We start from the raw sequence: 22,816 nt of genomic DNA, 5'->3' as shown, positions 1-22,816 counted from the left end.
TAAGCCTATGGATGTCAGGTGTGTAAAAGTCGTCCTAGCCTGATACACAGTTGCTAAGTTGGGCCTACGCATCTTAAGTAAAAAAAAAAATAGTAATAACAAGGAGTTAATTGACTGTCACAAATTGTAAGAATATTGTTATCAAATCAAGACACTTAACTGCGAGAGTAATATTCAAGTTAACACATTAGAAAAATTATTTAACCGTAATATTTATTGACAGTGTAATATCCTTTGTTAGCACGTTGTGTTTTTTCATTCTGGCTTAAAAATGGTCAATGTCTAATTGTCTATCAATAAATTGGGTGTCAAGGACCAAAGAAATAAAATAAAGAGTATGGGGTGTTAAGCTCTCCATTTAAAGATAGCCCTGGTCGTGTCTTCTACAAAATAATTAGTTACTGGCTTACTGGGCTATATAATCTCGCGGTTTGTGTTCTGTGTAGCTAAAGGTCACTCGTTTAGGTGCATGTGATCTTTAGTCCAGCTTACTAATTGAGATTTATGTTCAAGTAACTTGGCACACTTGAAAAGGTGTGGCCTCTTGCCCAACCACGTGATTAAGATTTTTCTCCAAATAAGCCAACTCTTTGTCCGGATACCCGTGTAGATGTTTGGCTTGAAGTCCAGTTCAATGAACTCAATGTGATGGACTAAACAAATAAAAGGGGGAGGGAGCTGTTCATCTGGAATTATACCTGGTTACCTTAGAGGTGTCGCTAAGGTAGTCCAGCCCCCCTAATAAAGATTATCTACTAAGTAAACAAACTCAGTTCCCTCGAAAGGTGTGACCTCTAGAGAGTGTCAATACGCTGACATTAAACCTACGTCCATCGTATTGAACTTGTGGTCACCTGCCTATAAAAAAAACTCAATGTGATGGACTAAACAAATAAAAGGGGTGGGACTTGTTCATCTCTACCTCTGGAGATATACCCGCACAGCTAGACAGACGTCTGGTCAGCATGACGTAGTCAAGGAATGTAGCATTTTAACATGTTAACTAACCTACTCAAAGGTCAAGACAAATTGAAAAAAGTGTCAGCCATTGCTGCTCTGTATGTAAAGCGCATTTATGATGTAAAGTTTCATTATTATTTATATTAAGTTATTAACACTCCTTGTCTTTATAATAAATGATGTTTGGTGCATATTCATAAAGGCTCTATTTTTAAGCACATTATTTTGTTTTCATATAAACATTAATACATTCTACAACAGACATTAATGGAACGAGGTCCACTTTATGCATATTAAATAGGTGTATTTTTTACTATCCGGTTTACTATCCGGTAGTGATATCCGACCGGAGCCGAATAGCACCGGATAGTAAAAAATGCCGGATATTTGGCAGAAGCCGGAGCCGGAGCGACTATCCGGTGCACCCCTAATTTGTACAAAAATTAGGATATAATTTTTTTTTTAAGGTTGTATTAAGAAACCATTTTGAAAGTCCAGTAAGTTACTAGTTTTGTTTATGTGGAGATATAAGAATAATTTTTCAAAGTATAAAACAATAAAAACAAAAAAGAATTTTGACTCTGAAATCTATAAAATATGCACATGAAGTAAAAATTTACATTTAAGAACACATGCAAACATTGGCAATGAATTTCAATGTTTTTCTTTAGAGAAGAACATTGTTGAAAAATAAAAAATGGTTTAATTGAAAATCTGAATTGACAGTAAAATGTCCTTCAGTCCCTTTCATCAGCCTGTCACAGCTAATTAACATTGTTTTTATTCTAATAATATAATTGCAAAATGTTGATATGGCATTGAGAAATTAGCTTTTTTTTTTTTTTTTTTTTAAAACAATTGACATTTTTCATTAGTACAATGAGTGTTGAATTTTGAGTGCTTGCTTTTGAAGTATGTAGATATTTGTTATTGATTTTATTAGAATGTTCAGATAAATACATGTCTGGGTATTTTTGTTGGTAAATTTTTGGAATTTTATGTCCTAATTTAACTTTTTTTTAACCTTGAGTGTGGAAACCCGGCATATAGCATTGTAACAATTTTTATTTTGAAATTGAAAATACTTTGATCTCAATACAACATTTCCATTTTTTTTCCCAGATGCTATTTGTTTGATTCATCTGCATACTTGGTTATGGACCCTGACTTTCTGACTGCTAATGCTCTTGATGAGTCACAATATCAGTCTGTTACATTGGGACGTAAAGAAGGGGAGGTGATGAAACATCTTGTTTACTACCACAAGTTCATCATACGAGAAGAATCCATTGATTTCCAAGGCTCCTGTCGTATCTCAGCTGATGAACCAAAAGTAAGTTTGACTGTAGTTTATTTATTTAAAAATCAAATGCTACAACAATGGTTTCCAACCATTTTTTGAGTCACAACCCCATTTTTTAAAATTTGATCTTTGTAGAATATTGAATGTTACAGGAATAACTTATGTTTAATATATGATATAGATATGTTGAACTGATTCGGTCATGTAAATATTTTACTGTTAGCCACCTATTAGCAGTGGAACACTTTATAGTGAAATAGAGTTTCAGAAAAAAACTTTTGTTGACAACCAAATCTATCTGACAGTGAAGTTCAACCAAATCTATCTGACAGTGAAGTTCAACCAAATCTATCTGACAGTGAAGTTCAACCAAATCTATCTGACAGTGAAGTTCAACCAAATCTGTCGGACAGTGAAGTTCAACCAAATCTATCGGACAGTGAAGTTCAACCAAATCTATCTGACAGTGAAGTTCAACCAAATCTATCTGACAGTGAAGTTCAACCAAATCTATCTGACAGTGAAGTTCAAATCCTAGAAGCTCTGAGAAATTTTTGCATTACATACAATTCATAAGTCTACACTGAAACCTGATATCAACCTTTATATTTATTAAGCTTATATCCACTGTATGTCGAGGTGGACACATTTCTTCCACTTCTCATCTATTGTATTGAAATGTGAAGAGGCTTTTCTAAAGTGAATACAATTTAATGTAAACAACAACAACATTTAACAAATTTTATGTAAATAGTCAACTATATTGTGTCTAGCTGTCACCTTATTTACTGTGCATATAACAGGTCACACTGGATGGACTGCCTCAAACGCCAGAAGACACTGATGACTATTACAAGAATAGAGGAAAAATTCCAAAGTTTTACAATGACTTTGGTTGTATCCAAGATGTAGTCAGTTACAGAACTGATGATGCAGCACTAGGTAATGTGAGGAAATATTCTGTAAAATGAAAAGATCAAGACATCTGCATGTAGTCACTCAATGAATGTCTCTGTGTGTTGTGTCTGTTCTCGTTAGTGGAATGTTGTTGTTTTTAATTGAAAAAAAACAGTCTTAGTAAATGCTGCCAACAAGTCTTGCTTAATTCCTATGTGAATAACAAATATTGTCAACTAAGTTTTCTATAAAAAATGTTTTGTTTAACTTTTGATGTGGAAAGTTTTTTAACTTATAAAATTTTTTCTCCTAAATAGACAATATGTTTCCTTTTCAAACTAAAATTCAAGCTAGTCCTAATAAAAAAAACAATTAGTGGGTAGCACTATTAATGTCATACATTCATGATCAAAACATGTCATGACATAGTCCTTTTCTTACACAATCTGATTTGACAGAAATTTAATGAAAACTGGTGTTAAAATACAATTTAAACAAATTAGCATTTCTTATATTATTTTTCTCTAGATGTTCTAATTTAATGTTTAAAAATCAATGCATTATAATTATTCTAATTCATCTCTGTGTCTAATTACTTTTCAACATGTAGGGCCCAGTGGTATGATAACAGGCAATGTGTCAGGCCCATGTATGTCAGGGTTGTATTATGTCACAGCATTGCCGCAGACAAATCTCTATCTTCTTGTCATTGAGGACTGGCTCGTCTATAAACAGTCCATGTTTTACAACTTCCATTGCAAGATAACCCGCAGGTAGGTCTTTTATTTTAATTTCACATTTCCTTAATTAAAGAAAGTTTTGTAACAAAATTTACTTTTGTTTTTTGTAAAAAAAAATATTTTTTTATTCATATTTGCTTTTACATTTGCATCAACACACAAATTAAAAATGTAGGGAAAAAAAATCAGTTATTATGAATGCCTAGAGTCCAAGAAGTAAAAAAAGTAATGACAGATTTTGAGTTCAGATTACTCTTATAGTGATGGATGATGTTTGTATCTGTTTTTTAGTGTTTACTGTTTATTGATGGATGATGTTTGTATCTGTTTTTTAGTGTTTACTGTTTATTGATGGATGATGTTTGTATCTGTTTTTTAGTCTTTACTGTTTATTGATGGATGATGTTTGTATCTGTTTTTTAGTGTTTACTCTTATATTGATGGATGCTATTTGTATGTTTTTTAGTGTTGTCAACAGCGGAGCTTATCGTATCATCAATGGAACTTGTGCTCATGAAGACACGTCTGCCAGAACCATGAAGGAAGAAGGTAAATGTCCAGCGCTGAATGAAGTCCCTCTCAAATGTCAGTTTAACAGAGCCACACTTGTTGTCTTGAACACCCTCAGTATACTCCCAGTCTTAATTTACTTTTTGTTACACAGAACATTGGCTCTAAGATTTTGATGGGTTACTTTTGGCTCTGAAAATTCAGTTATATCTTGAAAAGCTAGAAAACTATATTTGACCAGTACATTAAGACCAGTTACAATCTATTTTCAAAACAAGGTAATTAGTTACTTCACTTTTTGTAGGATAATGAATTCAAGCTATAAATTCTGCAGATTTGGTAAGCAAAGCTGGTTTGAGTTCTTTTACATTGAAAACAGTTGAACTGAAATAGGTTGTCACAAAATCTGAATAATGTTACTTGGTAAATAGAACATGAAAAGAATCCGTGTGATTGTCAATACAACGAAATAGGAACACTACAAGTCTTACATTTTGACTAGATTGATATTCTTGGGACTGAGTGACTGTATCAATCCTTGTAATGTTTGTATAAAGCTCTGATTGTTTATAAATGTTTACAAAATAAAATGGCTGCAACATTTGTTGTTTTCATTTCCTCCAGACTTGATGTAGTAATACTAGCTTCAATGTCTTTGAGTTGGAATAAAGAATTTACACTTCATGTATTCTTTTGTTAACCTATTTATAACATTTTATGATCTCCTAAGTTTAGTTGGATGTAAAGGTAGCATCTTTTTGTGGCAGTGAGAATAGTTTCATTAGTTTTCACTTTTTTTTTTTTTTAATTAAAACATTGAAAATGTACCTAAAGTACAAAGACATTTTTAGCATGAAATTTTTTGACTCCAAGAAGCATAATATTTATACTTTGCAATTCCATGATTATATAGTAAATGATTCAATCTCGATAAAAAAAAAAACTCCTGTAAAATATGAGCTAAAGTTTGATCTTCCTCCCCCAGAAAATACTTTTGAAACTGAACTCTTGATTAACCTTGCTTGACCACTTTACAGATGAACAAAAATAGAATTGTGATATTATTAAAAACAACCAAAAGTAGCTCTATATTATATATTGATTTACCACATTGGTTTGAAGTTGTTTTGTTTTTTACTGTTGTATGTTTTATTTTTTTAATACAACAGTTGTATGTAGTTTTCTCTCATGTTAAATATTCCTCATTATACAAGTCATTCCAAAAAAAAAATATAAGGCTATTTTGAATTTTTAAATAGCTTTTTTCCCAATATAAAAGACTAACAATTCAGATTAATTTTTAAGCATCTTTTTTAGTAAACTTATGTCCATATCATTTTCTGTAAAAAAAAAATGTGTCTACTGGTCTTATACACCATTTTGAAAGTTGCTACAAGAATTTTCTTTGAATGACATTACATTAGCCATGTCTAGAATGTATTCATTATGTTTTAATAAATATTTTTTGTGCAATACTTTTAATATCCTTTTTTAAAAAAAAAAAAAAAAATCTCAGTTAACTTTTCAATAATGACTTAAGAAGAGAATGAATTGTTAAGCCATAAAGTCATTTCTTGTAAGACCCTTTTTTTAGTTGTACTTTTCCATTCAGTCATTGTGCAATATTTGTTGATGCAGGTTGTTCAGGCCTTCATTAGAAGGGAGTGTCATTTTTATTTTGCTGTATTGTGATATTTTTTTTGAATCAAATTGGATTTTGTTGAACCATATCAAATTGTCAGATTTAGTACAACTTTTTTCCTGGATTCTGAAAACAGTTATTTCTACTTTGACTAAATCTAGCTAGTTATATTTATTTAGACTCTCTAGTCACTTTATCTAAATGTCTCTGCATTTAGTTTTGTAATAAACAAAAATCTAAAAAAATAAATTTGTTTTTGATCTTTTTATTAAGATACAGTATCAGTGTTTACTCAGTCTCTTTATTTCTACAGAATTATTGGCATGTTACTAAAGAATTTTCACAAGTATAAAATAAACAAAATAGCAAATACAAGACTAACATTTGTATTTAGACCAAGGCAAATGATGTTTCCTTCTCTATAAATACTTGTTTTATTTATTAAAATAATTCTATACATTTGGAGTAACAATTTACAGACGTACACAGACAAAAAAAATAATTTTGACTAAATTTTTTTATTTTAAAATATATTTTGTGTGTGGATAATCTGGCAACAGGCTAAATATTTATTTTAAAAAATTAATAACATTTTTAAACACCAAAAAAAAAGTTTTTTTTTTTAAAAAAGTAAATTATTTACAAAAGAAATGTGCATAGTTGCTGTCAGTCTATGATAATGACATGTAATAAACAAAAATTCCTTTTGTTTTGTGTTGATAAGTAAAATAACACTTTATGACTTGTCTCAAATGGTGGAACAGAAAATATAAAGACTAAACTGAGCAGCCAACTTGTTCCTATTACAACTTACTATTTCTATTGTTTCTATTTATTGGTTCAAAGACTTATATCTTGCCAGTAATCTGATGAGTGGTTAAAAAGAAATATCTAACAGCTAAGTTTGTGCTGGATGTTGATTTTGTTTTTATTTTGAGGAACAAATCCTTTACCATCCCTAATTTTCATTGAAACTTTAAAAGGGGGAGAACTGAGCCTTTGGAAAATAAAACAAAAAGGTTTAATAATTTGTTTAAAGGGATGTTTTATGTCATTTAGAGATAGCAGGTAATGTCAAGTCAGGTGAAATCTGTTATATTTATACCAAACATAAATATGTTATCTACATCAATCAATCTTCATTAAGAAAAAATATTTCTGAACCAAATGATGGTCTAAATAAATTTTACCAAAACATTACAACCATTCTTTGTAATTAGCAGATCAAAAGTGAAATTATTGTTTACTAGTTGTCATGGAGCCCTAGACATTCTGATCAAGTCATCATCATCATTAAACTCCATTTGAGTGAGGAATTGAGAGTTTTAAAATCCTTTCATGCAAAAGCCCTGGACAGAAACCCTGCCATTTTGCATAGTGCATGTATGTCACCGTATAGGTCGAGAAATTTGTGGTTTTCCATACCTGTCAAAACTGATCTAGTCAGAATAGTAAAGTTGCTCACAAGGATTGGTATCACTTATTATGCTATCTGAATTCCACCTCAAGTCAATTTTTTAAATGGCCATACAATCAGTTAGGAGGTAAACATATTTGTGGCTTATGGTGCAAAAATGTCTTAAACTGCTATTTTTAAACAAAATAAATATCTGCATCAAGTATTTATGTACAATGAGAGATGGAACAAAATATAAACAGCTTGCAGCATATTATGTCCACATGAAACTAGAACAAATCTATAAATAAAAGTCAGATCATAAAAACAACATGTCTACAGTTCCAGTGTACACTGTGAGGCTCAACAAAGTGGGTGAATGTATCAACTCATGACATGCTAGCTTCATAAGGAGACTCCTGAAATAATCAAGAAAAACTCTTTAAATTTGCAAGGATCTCTGATATTGTTTAACATAGACTCTTAACCAGACTAAATTATAATCCAACTTGTTTTGATGAGCAATGAAATTTTTTTTTTCTTAAATAATCAAAGGCTTAAATATGGAAGAAAGTGAAACCATATATAGCTCCTTCCCAAACAGTGGTTGTGGAACAGAACATATTTAAATAGCTATTTGACATTAGGCAAATAGAGATGTATTCATTAGATCAGGGGTGAGCAAGCTTTTTCTATTGAGGGCCACATAAACAAAAAAATTTAGGAATGGGGGGCCGCACATATATCTCTCTCTCTCTCTCTATATATATATATATGCACTTACAACTTAGAAAAATAGAAAAATACGGTAGATAACTGTGTATAATGTCTTTTAGTTAACATGTATATACTCAATTACAGATTTATATTTCATTTTTTTTACACTCTCGGTTGAGGTATTACAAGAGTTAGCAGTTTCTGAAACTTATTTTATGAATATTTGTTTGAATTTTTAATTGCCTTTTTACATCACAAAATTTCAGTTATGTAGTTGTACCTAATGTAAAGTATTTAACTGATTACAAACTGTGGAACTAGCTTACTAGTTGTTGTCTTTGTGACGGATGTCAAATTATACAGTTCATTATTTGCTTGGAGGTTTGTCCTCTGGAGCTGAATCAGCTTCTGCATTAAGTGGTAAGCTAAGGGTATTGAAAACTGCTTCCAAGTTTTTGACGACTTAAAATTCGCTTTCAAATTCCACAGTCAAGAAATCCAACCATTTCACTAGAAATAGTTTCAACTTTCAGCAAAGGAAAATGACAAAACCTGTTTTTACTCGCTTACCCGGTACCTAGAGAAATAGGACAGCTTTGTTTTAAAAGATTTCACATGCACATACATTTCATGTGCAAGCAACCCAATGCAATACTTCCGATGAAAAGTCTAACTTTCACTCTTCATTAGAAATATTAGTAACAAAGTTTGTTCTTCAAAGAACATAATTCCTTGAGATCCCATATTTTTCTCAATGCCTTGCCCATGCTAAGCCAGCAGATACTACTGTGGTACTGAACATCAAAATGTTTTGTTTCCAAATCTTCGAGTACTTTTCCGGACTGCTTGTGGTTAAGACGCCTAGCTATGATACGTTTGATCACTGAGATGGCTGGGTCAACAATAGGTTTGATATTCAATGCAGCTTGGCGCAAGCATTCCCGTTAACTCCATTTCGAGTTTATGGTTGGAATAGTATTCTTTTATTTAGTACAAAAACTTTCAGTCATCGGTTGTTACACTAGCCATCTTTTTCAAAGCCAGCACTTTCAACACATTTTTAAAAGCATTAAATACATACTGGCCTGAGTTTGTCTTTGATTGAATGTTTTGACATATTACCAATAACAATAATCATTTACTCTAAACTTTTTAGAATGACATTTAGCACCTTTATCATAAGTGATAAGAAGTTTCAATAATTTATATTTATATATTTAACACTTTTGTTTTTTTTAAATATTTGCATTTCACTAAGTCTAATCTGTGGGCACATTTTTGTAGGGGTCAGAGGGCTGCCGTAAAATACAGTGCGGCCCAAGGCAGTAATTTGCCCACCCCTGCATTAGATTAATACTTTTAATACACTTTTTTTTATTGGATGACCTATTTATAATCTAAAAATTACACTAGCTATAAATATTAACCAAATTTTTAAGCAGTAGCTACAGTAATAAAAAAATACTAAAAAAACAACAACTTATCTATTGACCTGGTTTAGCTTTTTAAATTCCACAATCTGTGTGAAAATGTGTTCTAGAATGTGTTTGGCTGTACGACTTTCTTGTGGTAGATTGTGTGTGACACCAAGAATATCACCACACTCTCTGACATAATACTCAAGATCATCATCACTGCCTGCAACACAAATGAGCAACAAACAATAAGACAGGACAAAAAATAAACTCTTTAATCTGACAGCGAAACAAAACAGAGAATGATGTATGAAACAAAATATGATGATGAAAATGTAAAAGGTAAACAATGTTTTAAAATGTAATTGCGGAAGTATTTTCCAAGATACTAGGATACATAAAATTTTCTAGCTGCTTTACATTCAACCTATCATTGTGCAATTTGTAGTGAAGAAACAATTCATTAGTACTATATAATTGAGAAGATGTTCCTTACATTTATTTGTAATCTGAGCTATTCTGACTTTTTCTGAAGAAAACTGCTCATCCAAATCAAAGAGTTCCAGTGCTGGAGCTGGCAGTTCTCTAAAGGAAGGTGGGAAAACCTTCAACAAAAAGGAAACAGACTGATAAAATATTTAGTATCAAAGCAATTCAGAATACAAAATATTGACAATGTGAAAAATATTCAATAAGGTCAATAAAGTGTAGAGATAATTATGCAAAGCATTTAGATTTACTTGAATAGCTTTGCATTGACAGTGAAAAAAAAAAGTTTTTTTTTTTTTTTAGTTAAACCAGCATTAGGTTACATGTAGTGACTAGACATAAGTATTCTATTTCTTAGATTAGAAAATCAGGACTAATAATATAACTTTTACTTAAGATGATTGAAAGAATTTTCAATTCAGCTTTTGCCCCATCAATTAATGTCTATGTCATCATTAAAAGTACTCTGTTTATATTGTATCTTATAGATAACTGATATTCTTCCTTCAAAGAGAGAATTATATATTGTATTTGATAATAGTATCATACAAATTAAATCAATTTAAAGTCATTATAGCAATTCCTAAATTTGAGCTAAGAACAAAGTGATTGCATCACTTCTTACAAACAAGCATGTATATGTAGATTTAATTTTTTTGTTAGTGCTCTCCTTTGACTAAGATTGTCTTCAACAGTCAGTTTCACTTTAGTAAAGATATTTATTTTTTGATTACTCTGCAAGAATCAATTTTAAATCATTTCTTAGAAAATATCCATTTTCTGATGAAAAAAAAAAAAATGAAATGTCATTTTTGGAATCAGAATCTAAACATTAATGATACAAAATATAGACCTAAAAAAAATGTGTAGTTTAATGAAATAATAAAAAAAGATTTAACATACAGCTGGTGTCAGAGGTGGTAGCGGTGTTTCAAACTGTGGTGTAATAAGAGTTAATGGTTCATGTTTAACCTTTAGCTCTTCATATGACCTTTATAAGAAAAAAAAAAGCTTTTTTTAAAAAAAAACTTTCAAAATTTTAATTTTCTGAATGTTAAACAAAATTAAATTTAAAAGCAAGTATTGTTTGAATAAAATACATTCAAAATTTTTTCTTGTTAAAAAATTGAGTAGTACACTTTGTGCAGATGGATCTTTTTTTTTTACACAGTTTTAAAAAGTCATGCGATGTGTCCTGGCTAGAATTGCAAAAGTCCACATCAGCACTTGCAAAGCTCAAGAAAATCTGGAAAGACAAAGGCACAGCCCTTGGTATTAAAGTCAGGCTGAAGGGCTCCTTGGTCATGGTGACATGCTTGCCAAGTCTTAGATGCTAACTACAGAATTGAGATGTTATAAAAGGTTGCTAGGTATCACCTCAAAATGAGGAAATTCGAAACAGGATCACAATGGCAAATGGGCCCCATAATGACCTTCTGACCACTATTAAAAAAACGCATGGCCATATCATAGATCCTAAGGGCTTGCAAAGACCTTCTAAAAGGGAACAGTACCAGGTAAAAGAAGAAGAGGCAGACAGAAAGTGAAAAGACAACATCAAAGAATGGACGGGCCTGTCGTTGAAAGAGATTCAAGTCAAGGCATAAGACTGAGAGGAATAGAGAAAGACAGTTGACAGATCATGTTTGGTACCCCAATGGTCCAACTGACTAAAGGACAGGGGTAAGTGATGTTGTGTCCTAACTTGTAGAAACAAAAACATGACATTCTACTTAAAAGGAAACTTGGATGGTTTTTCAAATGTGAGTTAATGACAAATTTAAATTCTGTGTAAAAAGTTGTAATAGTAAATATCATACCATTTTTTATTTAGATGCTTAGAAACATTTATAATTTTAATAAATTAAACTGTAAATTCTTCACATCCAAAAAAATTAACAACAGTAGGATAATATGAGATTTCACATTGTTTACGTCACTCCTCTCTAGATCTAACCAATAGGATTGGTGCAGTATTTTCAAAATAGGTCACAAAGGTTACAATTGCTTCATTCTTACATAAGTTGTAACTGCTTCATTCTTACAGTGACTGCTAGGTTTAGTCCATAGACTATGATAGTCTCACACACTTTGATTTTAAATTGATAGACCTAGATAATTTTCTAGTTCTAGACTCTTGATTTTTAATTGATAGACCTAGATAACTTTCTAGTTCTAGACTCTTGACTTTAAATTGATAGACCTAGATAACTTTCTAGTTCTAGACTCTTAATTTTAAATTGATCTCTGCCCCACCCCCCCCTCCCAAAAAAATAGGTTGTGTGTCCTACTGACTTCAATAACCTGGCCAGATATACATACATATGTAGGCCAATCATAGTCTACTATGGTGTGTAACCAACTTTTCTGGTAGAACATAGAAACCCTGTGAAAATCTAACCATTTTGGAAATTCAAAAAATTACTTCAAAAACAAAAAAAAAAAACACACACAAAAAAATCAATTACTAAGTTATTAAATAAAAAGAAAAGAATAATATATTAATTATCTGTAAATCAAAACATATTATATCAAAAATTGTCAAAACATTAGAGTTTCCCTTTAAATACTACATGTTAGGAGTGCCCACAATCAAAATAGACTTACTTGATAGCTTTTGGCACCAGGGATGTATCAAGTTTAAACATAGAGTTGTCAAAAAGTGTGGTGATATCTCTTGGAATGTCATCACTTTCTTGCAAGCAAGTTTTCAACTGCTCAGACAACCTGGCAATGTCAGGTAACTGGCAGTAATCATAGATCTGAAAACCAAATCATACAGCAAAATTTAAAATGAAAAAAAACAAAAACAAAAACAAAATAACCATTAGCAACAAATGGAGTTCTCAAGAATTTAAAGAGACCAAAATTTGATACCTCGGGGTCCTCAGCATCTATTGCATTTAGTTTGATGTCATCCGTTGTGAGAAACTGTATTAGAACATCCTAGAAGTAGAAAGAGGTATTAATATAAATGTATCAGAACATCCTAGTGGACAGAAGTATTAATATAAATATTTATTATTACATATTTAAGTTAAAAAGATTTTTATATTGTTTTTCAACAAGATATGTTTTACATAATACAAATTTGATTAAAATGTTAAAAGTGTACATACCAAGATTTTGCTGTTTTCTTCTTTCTCCAAGTACTGATCACTGAACATATGGATGGATCCAAGCACAGCTAGTTTACCTTTACCTTGCTAGGAAGTAGAAATAGCTCGGTTGAACTACATTAGCTATGTATTAACATATATAAATATCAAAAAGTATAAAAATATAAAAAAAGTATAAATGAATGCATGTTAAAATATTTACCCTTGAAGAATAAAGAGCACAAACTGGTCTGTTTAGTGGGAAACAAACTGTTCCCGTGGACAGGACAGCAACTGAAGGTTTAGCAACATTTAAAGTCGCTCCATAAGGATAGAGAAATGACAGTGCCCTGTTTGACAACAATAAAAGAAGAGAATTAATTCAAGACAGATTTCTGTACTTTAGAGATGGCATATTATTATGTTTAGAGTGTCAGACTCTAGGTTTTAATTGAAGATGTTAAAAAAACTTTCTTGAAATGTTATTCTTTCTTTACCAAATGTTGTCTTATAAGATGTTGTCTAATAAAATGTTGTCTTATGTTACTTACTGAGCATTGTTACCATCTTCATCTCCAGAACCAAAGCTCACCTTGCCAGCTGCTTGACTAATTGCCCTGAAATTGTTTAGAATTATATTTATAAATAATTTATAAAAATTTAATGAATATGGGGAAACCAAACCTTTAGAAAAAAAGATTTGATGATTACTGAATAAGAAAGAGTCCACTTACAAATAATGCTAAGGCCAATTAAAATGATTTTCCAAAAAGTGGGGATATTTTATATTTGACTAAAATGAAAAGCTTTTCATATTAGTTTTCAACAAGACCTACTATACATGTTTTTGTTGTGTTCTGAATCAAATGAGTGATTCAAAATAAACAAATCTAAACTGTCTTCTATATTATGTGATTTAAGTACATCCATGTCAAGAGAAGAAGCTAAATGACAATGATCAGTTTCTACCCAAAGTACATTTAGCAAGTAGACTTTCTAAAAGAGAAGTGCATACAGAAAGAAAATAGTTGTTCGGTTGAAGTCATTATCTCCAATACAGAAGGAATAATAATAATAATAATTTTATTTATAATTTAAAAATTTAAAGCACTGTTAACAAACAAAATGTAGGCTCAAGGCGCTGTGATTACAATACAAACATAAATACGAGAGCTAAAATGACAAACTAATCTTAAGTTTTAAAAAGGTAGGTCTTAATGTTCTTCTTGAAAGTAGTGTAGAATGTTTTCTGTCTGAGATCAAAGTTTCAGAATAAACACATAAATTTAGAAGATTTTTGTGTGTGTGTGTGTAAAACAAAACAAAAACAATGAACTGAGCATAGGAAGTGTGGTCGAGAGGCTAAGTACGCTTGAACTTGGCTTGGCTACCTATGAAGGGACTCGAGGTTTGGCACCTGACTTGGGCTGAATTGTGTTTACTGAGAGCCTAAAGGCAGCACGGAAAACCTTCTCCAAAATACCCCCCACTTGTCCACAAATGAGATTGGACTATAGCGCTCTGAGCATGCTATTAGCATGAAAGTAGCGCTAGATAAAAGCTATAATTATTTTCTGGAAGAGCACAAACATTTTTTTTTGGCTGATGAAGTTAAGATTAGATATCAGGAAGGAAACTCTCTCAGTCAAGAAAGAACAAAGATGAAGAAACTGCATTTCACATAGAAAGTTTTGTAAAACACTAACACAAGGACACAAAATTTCACAAGCAAAACAAAATAAAATAAATCCTCTTAACATTTTATTCAAAAAGCAGTCACAACCTTGAAGGTAGTCAATTACCTGTTTAATACTCCATTTGTGACCAGAGCTTCTTTTGGATGAAAATATTTGTAATAGGATGTTCTCACAACAGAATCTATGACATAAATAGTGACAATGTTAGCATTATGAAAAATACATTAGAAAGAAGATGTAAATCAACAAAGAATTTATTAATAAATATTAAAAAAAACTATAAGTTGTGCATATATTAATTTCTTTAAAGATTGTATTATAACCTACCATTATTTATCATGATACCAAACTCTTCTAAAAAAAAATTGATATTGGTTTCAAATCTTGCTTCTCCACCTTCCCCAAGCAAGACTAACACACTGCCACCAGATTCTACATAAGCTTTTAGTGCAGAAAACTAAGAAAACATTTGTCTTATTAAAATATTGTTGCATTGAAAAAAAACAACACTAAATTAACATGAACATTTTACAACTAAAAAATAAAAGTTTTTTTTTATAAAGTAGTAATATTAATATAAAATAATGTCTAATTTAAAAAGTTAAATGTAACATGATAGTGATACAAATATTTACCTCAGCTGCAGTGAATTTTTCCCTTGGTCCAGGGATAACGAAAAGTCTGGCCTGGTTTAGCTTGTCAGGTGAAATATCATCTTTATTTCTGATTAGATAAACAAAACTAATGTCATTTTCCCAATGATCTAAGTAAAATGATTATTTGATATGCAAATTTCATAAAAAAATAAGATCAATACTGGTAATAGTTGTATGATAGATATGCATTGCACAGAATGACTCAAAGTGAAATGGTTCTTCCAAGTCCTTAAATATTTATCTTTGTCTAAAGATTTTTTATAGGCCAAGTTATCAAACAAATGTACACCAAGAAATACACAAAAATACAACATGAATACATAACAGAATATCAAATGTACACATACACCTAAATGCAGCCTAACTATTTATAGAGATGAAATATGTTTGAAAATTATTAAAAGTTTAGTTAAAAAATTATGAATTCAAAATAATATTGTAAAAAGCACAACAACAACAAACAAATGAAATACAAAAACACAAATTTGCTTACAAGACTAGTCGCCATGAGGACCTCAACTTTCTATTTAATGTCTTGAGTCCATTGTTGACATTGAAGAGTTCTTTTTTGGAAGAACTGAAGATAATTGTATTTTTGGAACTTTTTTCATCTCCTACCTGAAATCATATACCACAGATTCATTTTACCACAGCATAATTTTGTGTTATCTTTATGCATACATATTTCCATTATTATGTTTCTCAGTTTCTCTATGATATATGTTAACTCTTTGACTTCGTAATGACCATTCCATCATTGATTTTACCAAGCTATAAAGCTCAGATCAACGCTGGCAACATCAATGTTTTTAAATTTATGTTTTCATTTTTTTTTCTCCCATTTATGTTTTTTTTTTTATTTAAACATTATCTTGAATGGTTTCCCTTTGCTAAACATCTGGAATTTCCTTCTTTCAATGTGTTTTTACAGTGAAAGATTTTTTGAAAGAGTGTGGTCTTAAAAAGGCTCTAATCTTTCTTTATTTGTTTTTAAATGGTTTTTATATAAAGTTATGTGCAAATATGAATAAATATCATAAATAATAATGTGTTTTTTCAATAAATATGATTAAAAAAATATTTATTTTCAATATGGATCATGAAATTTTCGAAGATCAGGTCTAGATCTAGATCCTGAAGGCTTTTTCACAGTCTGAAATGTTGTATTTTTAAATTTCAAACATTAATATAAAAATAATTTTTTTTTTACAAAATTGCTTTGTCCTATGTTAAAAGGCATGCAATCCTTTTTTAATTCTATACTAAATATATAATTTTCTAATAAAAAATAAAAAAGTTTAATCAAAGCATTTTTTTCACTTCGAAAAGGCAAAAAACATTAATTCCGTCCGAGTGTGAAAAATAATTCTGGAGTCAAAGAGTTAATGCAGCTTATTATCTGGATGCTGAGAATGACTACAGTAAATTTAAAAAAGAACAGTCATAAAAAGATATTTTAAATTCATGTATAAACCATTTATTAAAGTTATCAATTATCAATATTCTTCATAATAAATCTTCAGGCATAACAATTTTTTGTTGATTCTCCCCATGGATGGGATATTTTCATCATGCTTAATGAAGTGTAACTGGTGTGCTCATCATTCTGTTTTTAGACCCATGAAAGAAAGCACTCTATATTCTGCCCAAGCTGGTGATGCCTCATTTATTAATGTATTAACAAAATACATTTTAAAAAGCCCATTTAAATATTTTTAATTACAAATTAGATTGAATACAATTATTATACCAAGCATAATATTAAACAATACTTTATACATTTTTCAACAAATAGTTTCAGACTATTTTGATCACAATTTTAAAATAGTTTATTTTCTGCCATCACAATACCACCATTTTGTCCAAACCACTCTGACATTTCTTGTATCTAAGGACCTGATAATTTTTTAATTTCCTTCAATATTTACAATCTAAACAAGTAAGGTACATAAATACTAATCAAATCAGCTTTGTGAGATAGAAATTTACTACTAATACTAGATCTACTATTAAATTTCTATCATCTACAAAACTCAACTTCGAACTCGAACTTTTGACCTGGAGTTGTGTCTTGCCCAGCCCAGCCCAACTTAGCTAGTGACAAACTATCCTCTCACTTGTTCCATTCACCATTGTGCTAAATGCTAGGACAAAACACCACAAAAAAATAACAACATAACTTTCTAACTGTTGCACATACAGTCATAATTTATACTAATTATACACCATTGGAAAGTTCTAATAATGTATTTTAATGATGTACTAACGAAAAATTGTTTTTTTTTTAAAGCTAAATTTTGTATTTCACCTCCCTACTTCAACAGGTTAAGGATTGACCATGTAGACATGTTTACATTTTTGGTCTCACAGTGGTAAATGTTAAACTGCATGTGTATTCTTAACCCTACTTAACTTAGTGACTTAGTCATAAGTCTTTTACCTTTTACCTTTACCTATCCCTTAGTCTGTGGGAACGTTGGGGCACCAAGCAAGATTTGCCGACCGTCTTTCTCCTTTCCTCCCTGTCTTTTGCCTTGTTTAAAACCTCTATCAATGGTAGGCCCGTCCATTCTTTTATATTGTCCTCCCATCGCTTTCTCTGTCTGCCTTTTCTTCTTTTTCCTGGTACTGTTCCCAGAAGGAAGGTCTTTGCGAGCATCGTGGATCTTGTAATATGGCCATATATTTTAAGCTTGCGTTTCTTTACAATAGTTAGCAGGTCATCATGGGGTCCGATTCGCTGCAGTAACTTGTCTCTAAACTCTTGGTTTGTGATGTGGTCTTTGAAAGTGATGCCTAGGATCCTTCTGTAGCATCTCAATTCCATTGCTAGGATCCTCCTCTCTAGCTCTGCAGTCAGTGTCCAAGACTCGCAAGTATATAAAAATGTGGCCATGACAAGGGAGCGCATCAGTCTGATTTTGGTGCCGAGGGCCAAGCCCTTGTCTTTCCAAATTATTTTCAGTTTTTAAAGGGCTGTGGACTGTGTTATTTGGGCCAGGAGTTCAGGTTTTGCTCCCTCATCTGAGGCAATAGCTCCGAGGTATTTGAAGCTGTTAACACTAGTCAGCTTTTCACCTGCAATACTGATGCCTCTTTTAAAGCCCTGTTGGCTATTGGTCATAATTTGTTGTTTTTTTCGGCATTTATGTGCATGCCATATGCTGTGGAAGTCTTGTCAATGCGCATCACAAGTCTTAGCCTAGTTATATAAATAGTAGCCTCAGAAGTTCAGTCTAATAAATTAAATAATTTATAATCACATTCAATATCATTCAATAATCAATATGATTCAATTTCAATACACTCATCATCACTCAATTTACTGTAATGTTAAAAATGTATTACGCTAATTACAGTTGAGTCTGTTGAGTTAGTAGTTAGTAAGTTACACACTAGTGTGACACAAGACTAGATAGATCTGACCTGACTAAATCACTAATAATAATTATTAATACTTATTAATAATAGTAATAACTAAGTAATACTTTACAAGATCTAGATTTATTATAATTATACAGAAACTAGAGTGTCACTAGTATCTAGTTACTTCTAGATCAGAAGCGAACAGCATAATATAAATTATTATCCCCCAATCAATAGACGAAGAAACCAATATAAGAATATGTTGATACAAAACATTGTTTACCTCTGTTGTCGGCGCCATGGTGGCTTGGTTAGAAACTATTTGTAACGGATGTTACGAGCAAAAAAAAGGAACGAGGAAAATTTTTAAAATTATTATATGTATTATAAGTTAATTTCTATTAATCTCTTGTTTAAATAAATTATTATTTATATTATTTTAAATCAAGGTTGCTTCTAAATTAATACAACAGGAAAAAAAATAACATTCTTGGGTTAGGGTCAAAAGTCAGAGGTCATCCACTTCTAAACAAAAAGTGTGTAAGCGTGTTGTGTGTGGGGGCGTTACCCGTTTGAAGTTTGCATGCCTGAATAGATTCAGAAATAAAGTTTACAAAACTATTTATTTACAAGGAATTCAAATTAAACAATTTCATCTTTACACAATTTTAGTAAGTAGATTTAGGCATAAATTTAAATTCATTAAATAAATCTTTTTAGACTAATTTAGTTCTATGCACCCAAAGAGAAAGTGATATAGCTCGCGTGCAGATAAATCAGGCAGATCTAAGTTTAACACAAGATTCAAGATAGGCCAGTTTTCAATACTGATCCGGGTAGGTCTAGTCCACATGTCTCTTTAAACCATTGAAAGAAGAAACCATTTTGGATGGTCAAATCTAAGACCCGATTCAATGTCAATATATATATAATGATATCTTCATTTTTAATGCGAAAATTTATTACAACTGTAACATTTAATGATTTATTATTGTAAACAATAAACGAATTCTAATAGCTACCATTTGCATTGTTGATTGTACCTCAACAGTCTATAAAATTCAATTTAAAAATAAACGTAATTTATTCGCTAGAAATGGATAAATATTATTGAGTTGTCATAATCATAATGCCTTAAATATTATAGTCATTAATTTTTTAATTGCATTCTGTGATGTGAATTGTTAATTTTGACAATTGTATTCTACTTAAATGTAGATTCAATAACAAAAGCCATAGCAACTAAACCTTCATTAACTTTAACTTTTATTGTTGTAGTCAGAAACAAACAGAAAATCTTTCTTTGCATATAGCAGCATTTTTTTAAAACTAGCCCATAATTAACCTTTAATTTTAATCATATTAGACCTAATTTATGTGAATTTTCTTGTATTCATGTAAAGGCTACAAAAACAGGAAAAAGGTTACCTAATTGTACAATAAACACTTTTTGATGTAAAAAACATAATTTTATAAATATATCACTAATATCAGTTAATAAATGCTCAAAATAACTTTTGCATTTTGTTTGTGTGTAAATGTTAACCTTTTAATTTTTGTTTCGAACTAGTTTTAGGATGAGTAAAGTTAACTCAGCTCCAGAAGAGTTTGGGAAAACACAAGCTACTATTTCAGAATTTGTAACAAGGGAAGAAGATAAGAAATATGTGGTAGGTTAATCAACTCATTTTAAGTGTAATAGAACAAGCACTCAGAGAATATGGCACTTTTAGCTTGTCATATGTTTAGATCAATTATAAACATTGTTGTACATGCAAACCAGAGAATGCCAACCATGTCCTTCAAAGCTGCATACTTTATCAATAGGCTCCTAGCCCTCCGATAACTATATATGTAGAACTACCTGATCTGGAGACCACTGCATGGTTCATCTCAGATTTAGTATTACTGATTTGAAACCTCAGACAAAAAAAAAAAATGAGAAAAAAGAAGAGGGAGATTAAGTTTTATATATGCATGTCAACAACATCTAACTTTTTTGTTATTGTTTTTATTACTTGGTAAAAATAATTGGGGAAGGGAGACAATGCATAAAATTTCCCTTTTATTGGTCAATGACAACAAAGTAATGGAAGTGTCAGGCATAAATCTGGGAAGTCATATGCACATATTGAACACACATTAGTCAAGAGCTCTAAGTTATTTTCACCTGCATGTTTGGTCCTATCAGAGATGTTAATCTTGACCTCTCAACTTGGTCACCATGACATTTCATCTGACACCCAATGTGCTGTAAAGATTTTAGCAGGAGTGGGGCCTTTTGTATAATTATCTGATTTGTTACCATAGTTTTGATCCTCACTCCACTCTCTGCTAAGGTTGTTATCAAGAGTTTTTTGCTTAATCAGCCAAGGTTTTTGAGTTGCTGACTCATTGAATACTCAGCTTCCTTCTAATCAAACAACTATTTAAAGTTAGAGAATCAGGAAGTTAATAGCTGAAACAAATCTCACTAGTAGTCCCAACCACTGGCATATCAATCTGTACTCTTAGTTCAATACTGTAAACTCAGATCACTATGTAATACATTGTATCATTAACATCACAGAGCCCTAATATCATATTGGTCACTGGCACCCAAATGTTTTTTGGCTTGGAGTCATAAAAATTTTGGACATATGTCTAAGGTTCTCTTCACGGCCAAACTTGAAACAAAAATATTAGAATCTGATGAATCGTAGAATTTGTAACTTCATTAAACATTGTAGGCAGGAGTATCGAGGGATAGTTGATAATTTACTGGGTTTAAAAAAGAAACTAAGTTAATACCTTAATTTCCTGACATAAAACTTCAAGTGATTTTTTTTTAATGGCTAGTACTTCCTTATACTTTCTTATTCTTTCTTATTCTTTCAAAAAATTCTCTTTAAAAATAATGTTTTGAATTTTTGCGTGTTACACTTCTGATAGTAACACCGAGCGACATACACACAAAAACAAGGTAACATAAAAAGTGTCCAAAAAATTCTAAAGACATTTATAGTGAATTACCTCCCCTTTGTTGTTGTTTTTTTTAAGTTTATAATATAGTCGATTTAAGCTGCTCAAAGTAAACATCAAAAGTTCTAATTGCAGCTTTGCAATCAGAAAAAATACATCAACATAATTTTTGTAAGGAGAATTTTAAAAAATCACTAAGATCTTCTTGCTCAGACAAGGGAAAACTTTTTCAGTTTTTGCAATTTTTCTTTTTTTTTTTTTTACCCTTTCGTTTCACGTATTTCAGCAGTTTTCTTTTCTCACTTTGTTTTCAATTTGTATGCTGTGATGTGAAAATGTGTGTGTATCACTGGCGGATCCAGGGGGGGGGGGCGGTAGGGGCGATCGCCCCCCCCCCCCCCCACTCGGCCGACCCCCCCCCCCCCCCCCCCCCCCCCGAAGGGGGGGGCGGACGAACTTTAGTATAGGATTCACACAATTTGTATACGAATTTATTACTTATGTTAAAAATATATACTAATTATTTATATTTCAACCTATTTTTAGATTATTTCGCCCCCCCCCCCCCAGTATGTTGGCCGATTTGGTGGGGTCGGGAGGGGGCGATGGTATCAATCCCGCCCCCCCCCCCCCCTTAACTTTCGAGTGGGGGGGCGGTCCAATTTATTGGTAGAAATCACAGCCTGCTAACAAAATCAATTAAATATCTATATCCTTGTAACTTGTTATTGATATTTTAACCGATCTTTATATTATGTCGTTCCCTGTTTGCCGATTGGTGGGGGGAGGGGACGAATACCTCTTCTGCCCTTCCCACCTAAACCCTTTGAGTGGGGGGGGCGGTCCGTTTTTATTGAGAAATCATAGTTTGTGAACAAAATTAGATGAATTAATATATAAATTTTATATTATGTCGCTCCCTTTCTGGTATTTTGGCCGATTCGGTGGGGTTAGGGGGGGGGGGGCGAT

General features: G+C 31.4%; 3 protein-coding genes across 10 annotated transcripts in view; 2 read left to right on the top strand and 1 right to left on the bottom strand.

Annotated features, from left to right (window-relative positions):
- Positions 1 to 6,669, top strand: part of LOC106065960 (voltage-dependent calcium channel subunit alpha-2/delta-3-like) — a 49,558-nt gene extending 42,889 nt beyond the window's left edge. For all 6 annotated transcript variants that reach the window (XM_056028717.1, XM_056028722.1, XM_056028721.1 and 3 more), the window contains exons 20-23: positions 2,083 to 2,293; positions 3,067 to 3,205; positions 3,771 to 3,933; positions 4,367 to 6,669. In XM_056028717.1, coding sequence (XP_055884692.1) covers positions 2,083 to 2,293; positions 3,067 to 3,205; positions 3,771 to 3,933; positions 4,367 to 4,586 — 733 coding nt within the window. In that variant the 3' untranslated portion in view covers positions 4,587 to 6,669. The remainder of the gene's footprint in view (positions 1 to 2,082; positions 2,294 to 3,066; positions 3,206 to 3,770; positions 3,934 to 4,366) is intronic.
- Positions 6,302 to 19,313, bottom strand: LOC106065945 (intraflagellar transport protein 52 homolog). Of its 2 annotated transcripts, none has more exons than XM_013224892.2 (14): positions 19,170 to 19,313; positions 16,014 to 16,138; positions 15,500 to 15,587; positions 15,192 to 15,321; positions 14,970 to 15,045; positions 13,719 to 13,784; positions 13,391 to 13,517; positions 13,189 to 13,275; positions 12,947 to 13,015; positions 12,677 to 12,831; positions 10,973 to 11,060; positions 10,077 to 10,185; positions 9,658 to 9,803; positions 6,302 to 7,867 (listed from the first exon to the last, which is right to left on the bottom strand). In XM_013224892.2, exons 1-14 carry the CDS (start codon positions 19,185 to 19,187, stop codon positions 7,838 to 7,840), a joined length of 1,314 nt encoding a protein of 437 aa, XP_013080346.1. In that variant the 5' UTR covers positions 19,188 to 19,313; the 3' UTR covers positions 6,302 to 7,837. The 2 variants fall into 2 exon arrangements, with proteins under 2 accessions (XP_013080346.1, XP_013080339.1); XM_013224885.2 differs by lacking the exon at positions 19,170 to 19,313 and adding an exon at positions 19,071 to 19,109.
- Positions 19,314 to 19,416: 103 nt separating this feature from the next.
- Positions 19,417 to 22,816, top strand: part of LOC106065860 (serine/threonine-protein kinase Sgk2-like) — an 82,700-nt gene continuing 79,300 nt past the window's right edge. The window contains exons 1-2 of one of the 2 annotated variants that reach the window (XM_013224804.2): positions 19,417 to 19,557; positions 20,457 to 20,556. In XM_013224804.2, the coding sequence (XP_013080258.1) occupies positions 20,464 to 20,556 (93 nt within the window). In that variant the 5' untranslated portion in view covers positions 19,417 to 19,557; positions 20,457 to 20,463. Of the gene's footprint in view, positions 19,558 to 19,703; positions 19,723 to 20,456; positions 20,557 to 22,816 lie in introns of those variants that run through there. The other variant, XM_013224811.2, reaches the window with a different exon arrangement.

The sequence above is a fragment of the Biomphalaria glabrata genome, chromosome 5 (genome assembly GCF_947242115.1).
Source record: "Biomphalaria glabrata chromosome 5, xgBioGlab47.1, whole genome shotgun sequence".
NCBI lineage: Eukaryota > Metazoa > Mollusca > Gastropoda > Planorbidae > Biomphalaria > Biomphalaria glabrata.
Note: the sequence above shows the minus strand (reverse complement) of the source record. Positions and strands in the feature narration are given on the sequence as shown.

What these genes read in the sequence shown, in the direction of transcription:
- LOC106065945 (XM_013224885.2), bottom strand. Translation starts at nt 19,094, where the DNA reads ATGCTGTTCGCTTCTGATCTAGAA. An exon ending in TGTTCGCTTCTGATCTAGAA is followed by an intron (nt 16,139 to 19,070) that starts GTAACTAGATAC and finishes ATATGATTTCAG; the next exon opens with GTAGGAGATGAAAAAAGTTC. An exon ending in AGCTCAGATTACAAATAAAT is followed by an intron (nt 9,804 to 10,076) that starts GTAAGGAACATC and finishes TTTGTGTTGCAG; the next exon opens with GCAGTGATGATGATCTTGAG.